General features: G+C 39.9%; 1 protein-coding gene across 1 annotated transcript in view; it reads left to right on the top strand.

Moving 5' to 3' along the window:
- Positions 1-655: 655 nt before the first annotated feature.
- The window catches only part of LOC107564799 (cellular nucleic acid-binding protein-like), a 16,178-nt gene continuing 12,304 nt past the window's right edge, over positions 656-4,529 (top strand). Inside the window, exons 1-3 of the mRNA XM_016249962.1 lie at positions 656-744; positions 2,328-2,439; positions 2,518-2,583. Coding sequence (XP_016105448.1) covers positions 2,331-2,439; positions 2,518-2,583 — 175 coding nt within the window. The 5' untranslated portion in view covers positions 656-744; positions 2,328-2,330. The remainder of the gene's footprint in view (positions 745-2,327; positions 2,440-2,517; positions 2,584-4,529) is intronic.

Raw genomic sequence — 4,529 nt, 5'->3', positions numbered from 1 at the left:
ACACACACACTGATATTTGAGTGTCTGAGGGTACTTTTGAAGGGGTTAATTAATACTAATTATTTTACGTTCAGTCGTCATTCGTTTAAGAATTATTCTGCAATATCTTTTAAAGCATGGCCATATTGCTAATGTAGGTGTAATATGATGAAAAGCCATGAAAATAAACAATTGACTGAATGCAGGTTTTTTGATAAGTCTGTAGGAGTGTTTGTAGCAAAAGATTTTTAAAATGTATCATTTCATAAAATAATGGCTGAATTCAAAATAACACTACCATACTACTCTTACTACTTATGCCATGTAAAATACGACCTAAATAGTAAGTATGCTGAGTTCAAGGCTTTGCTCAAGCCCTACCGCATACTACTCTTATTATTGTAAAAGATTTAGCCACTAGATTTGAGGACCAGAGGTTAAATGGCTTTATCCGGGAAGCAGTGTAAATTATAACAGACTAGATAACGCCACAGTAACAGAAAGCAGAACGCCGATATTCCCCTGTTCTGAACGTTACAGCAGTGCTGATGCTGTGGGCAGGCCCGTGTATCTTTCCGATCAGTGATTGGTCAGAATGGAGGGGCGTCTTCAGGCACTCGATCCTCATTGGTCATCCCGCTCTGAATCGGGATCTCATATTGGCTACTGTATCTGTCGCTCAGCGGCTCAGCGGATTCATGCGCAGTGCTGAAGGGAGGAGTAAACAGCAGTGAGTCGCAGCTAACAGGCTAGTGTTCGCTATAGGTGAGTACACGTATTATCAGCGATAAACTCACATTTTCAACGGATTTTGTCCATATTATCTCCGTGATCCGTTACGTATTTATTGCTAGCTGAGAGTATGTTAGCCGCAGGGTTCGTGAGTGCGCTGAGTGTGTTAATCAGGCGCGTTGAGCTAGCTGAGGCCTGCTGCAGCTCGTGGCGGCGCGGGAAACTCTCGTATAAGTGCTCGTGCAAATGTGCGATTGCAGAAATGCATCGCACAGCAGCTCATGAATGCACACATCGCGACAGAATAGCGATAGAGTTGAGTGTTGTGTGAAGTTTTTGCGTGAAAATGCATGATGAGGCCCAGTGTTGAGGCTGTGGAGCATTTACACATGTGACTTTCCTTCAATCATGTGTCGTTTAACCCCTGTACGTCTCTAACACACGTGTTGATCTGGCTAATTTCATACCGTGATGCATACTGTGGTAGTGCATCATTCCTCTTATGGTCTGCATTGCCGTGGCTGATAATAAATTATCTGCTGATCAGTAACTGTTACTAGTGTTCAATCAGCGTTTAGCAGTTTTGGCCTTCATGAAACCCGTACAGTAAATACAGTTATGAGTGTTTGTAGTAGTTTCCAATGAGAACCCTGTTAGATTTGTTAGCCTTTAGCAGTAGCCTTGGTGCTAGGACCATGTGTGCCATGTGCCGTCAGCATTCCCATTTACAGTAGATCCCTTACATGAGATTGAAAAGTGTTTGATTTTGTTTCTTTGAATGGTTTCCACTTAAATAATCACGTTTTTACAGAGTTATCCTAGAAAGATTGTCTGACATGAGTTTTCACTGAAAGTCATGAATGCAGAGAAACCCTTTTTTAATTGTCATAAAAATCACAATAGAAATAAAACCGAACATAGACTCCCTATGTAAAGTTATTTGGTAGTCTTTGCATATTAGGAGTAACTAGTAACATGTAATGAAATTACATTATTTAATTACAAAATAAGTGTAACTGTAATCTGTTACTGAAATTTCTTTCCCAGATTGCAGTGGCTGCTCTAAAATATGAGATACCAGTGTTTCAGGTGTTTGGGACACATGCTTATTCGATAACTGTTTTATTTCCTATTTGGGTTTGTGTATATGCTTTATTTTTTTATATTAAGTCTTTAAAGATTTGATTTTAAAAACAGCATCATGGCTATTAAACTAAAAAAAAGTAAAAAGAGGTGCTAAAGTCTGATTTTGTGGTGGCTGTGCTCTAAAATGAAATTAATTCAAGTGATGATGGATTTTGAAAGCGTGACTGTTATCAGTGTTGAGTACCTCTGTAAGGTTACCCCGGCCTGCTTTACATGTTTCAAAATGATTAACAGTTGAAAACATTTGTTAGAAATTTAGAAAAGTTATCAGTTACATTACTTTAATAAAGTAATTGAAATACACTACTTATTACATTTTAAATAGAGTAACTTGTAATCTGTAACCTATTACATTTCCAAAGACCTTCCCAGCACTGATTGTAGTAAACGTAACGTGATCTTTCACACCTGCAGAGAGCACTCTGTGGTTAGCATGAATGAAAGCAGAGTTTGTGGCTTTATCTCCACAGATAATGGACATGAGTACCAGCGAGTGCTTTGGATGTGGCCGCTCCGGACACTGGATCAAGAATTGTCCTAATGCTGGTCGTGGCCGGGGCCGGGGCCGGGGACGAGGAAAGGGTAGGGCTTCTCCATTAATTTAAACAGTGCTGCTTCGAGACAGATGCACTCTAACTAAGATGCTCTTTCTCTCTGTAGATCTGTTCTGTTACAGGTGTGGAGAGCAGGGCCACATTGCGAGAGATTGTGAACAGACTGAGGATGGTAAGGTGCTCTGCCACAACTAGAGGTGTAACGATATCATTGTGGTCACATGACGATATGAAATGCTCTTCCGGGCAAAAAGTGTAGTTTTTAAAATATATTTAAAATTCTTATTCTAACATAAAAGGTATTTAAAGTTGTGTTTTGGGTCATTATGCTGTGGCACAGTATCTGTCAAACGAACTAGAACCGAAAGCACTATATGCTTCGTCCCTTCATCAAGTCTGGTTTAGCTGCGTGTTTCAAAGCGAAGCGCACACTTCGTTCATACGATCAGTTCGTGATCCGGTGTTTTCTGCGCCTCAGAACATCTCCGTTCATGCTGAATGGATGCAGTGAACTCCTTTATTTCATGTGCTGTGCAGTGCTAATTTTGTCAACAAAGATGACGACGACGAAAAATATTCGTTAACAAATTTCTGGGACTATGACGAAACGTTGACGAGCTTAAACTAATATCTGATGATAAAAGCTATGATGAAATTTATGCCGCGTCTTCGTTAACAAGACGAGACGGGACTATAATGTTATTTGCGGACTACAGGACATTCAAAACAATCCTATAGGATACTGTCTTGTCCTTTAAAATGTGCGTCCCTGTCATTGGATTGCAATCGGATAAGGGGCGTTTGCATATCTAGTCTCAGTATGGCAGCCGCAGTGGATGGATAGGCTACCAAAATGCGAACTAACGCTCTGAAACAATGGCCTCAGCACCTGAAAGTGTAGGTATAAGGTGACCAGACGTCCCGTTTTTCCCGGGAGTCACAGTTCTTTGTCGATTAACTTAAAGTTAGTGAAGGCTGGATAGGCAGAATCGCTCTGATAGAAGTGCTCTCTCTCGCACGCTCCACTTTTTCAGTTCTCATATACAGCGCGTGATCAGTTCTCAGCATTCAAATACACACCGCAGTCCAAATGTCTATCGTCTAGAGTATCTCATGTAAATACAGTCGGTTATGGATTAAGTGAACGTAAACAGGTGGGTGAAAACTGAACGTGTGTCAGTATTAATTGCATGCCTTCCGTCTTAAAGGGACTGCATTCCTAATTAAGTACCTATCTGTGTCATTAATGTTAACCAACAAAATATGTTAAGTAAACCTACTGTATAGGGTTGGGTACTGAAATCTGGTACCTATGTAACCGGTATGTACTAGAACCGAATCAGAACGCAGATTTCGGTGCCATGCCTGAGCTATCGATTGAAATATTTGTCCTCTGGTTCTCCGAAACGGACGCAAGAAGCATCATCACCGGCACCGCAGACCGTACGTGAAAAATAATTTCCCAACTGAGAAAATGCGCGTGAACTCAAGTCGGAAAGCTCTAATAATACAAATCCAACACATCTTTGTAGTAACGTGAGTGCCCATGTTGTTTTCACGTTCCGACTTAAAAACACAACTAAGAAATGAGAGCATTCGAGGAACGCGTGAATGCAGTAATTACACTTGCTCTGATGGCAGCAGGTAGCCTTCTGTTAATTAAGCTAAACATGCTTAAATTAAAATGCCTAAAGCTAAACCTCCCTTGTATTCACATTTCTAAACCTGTTGTCCAATAAAAGAGAACATTATAACCGTTTTACTCCACAACACCAGTCACATGCTTCCTTTTGTGATCTGATGAGGCTTCAGAATGAGGCAGAAAATATGTTCCATAGGTTACTTTAAAAAGAATACATCGATTAGCAATGGATTATAAATATACTTATGAAAATTAGATGGCTTGAATAACACAGATAAACTATATTGTCGCGGTCAAGTGTTTATTGTCTTTGTTTTATCATTCAAAATGTTTATATGTTCTGTTTACTCGGTTACAGCTATAATAGCGATGCCTTTGTCCATGTAAGGGATTTCATTTTTATTTATTTATTTTTTAATAAGTATCGGTTTAGGCACCGGAACCGTTTGAAAAGTATCGATTTGGCACCGGTATCG

The sequence above is a fragment of the Sinocyclocheilus grahami genome, unplaced genomic scaffold (genome assembly GCF_001515645.1).
Source record: "Sinocyclocheilus grahami isolate Dianchi unplaced genomic scaffold, SAMN03320097.WGS_v1.1 scaffold964.1, whole genome shotgun sequence".
Lineage (NCBI taxonomy): Eukaryota > Metazoa > Chordata > Actinopteri > Cypriniformes > Cyprinidae > Sinocyclocheilus > Sinocyclocheilus grahami.
This window is presented reverse-complemented; position numbering and strand designations above follow the sequence as displayed.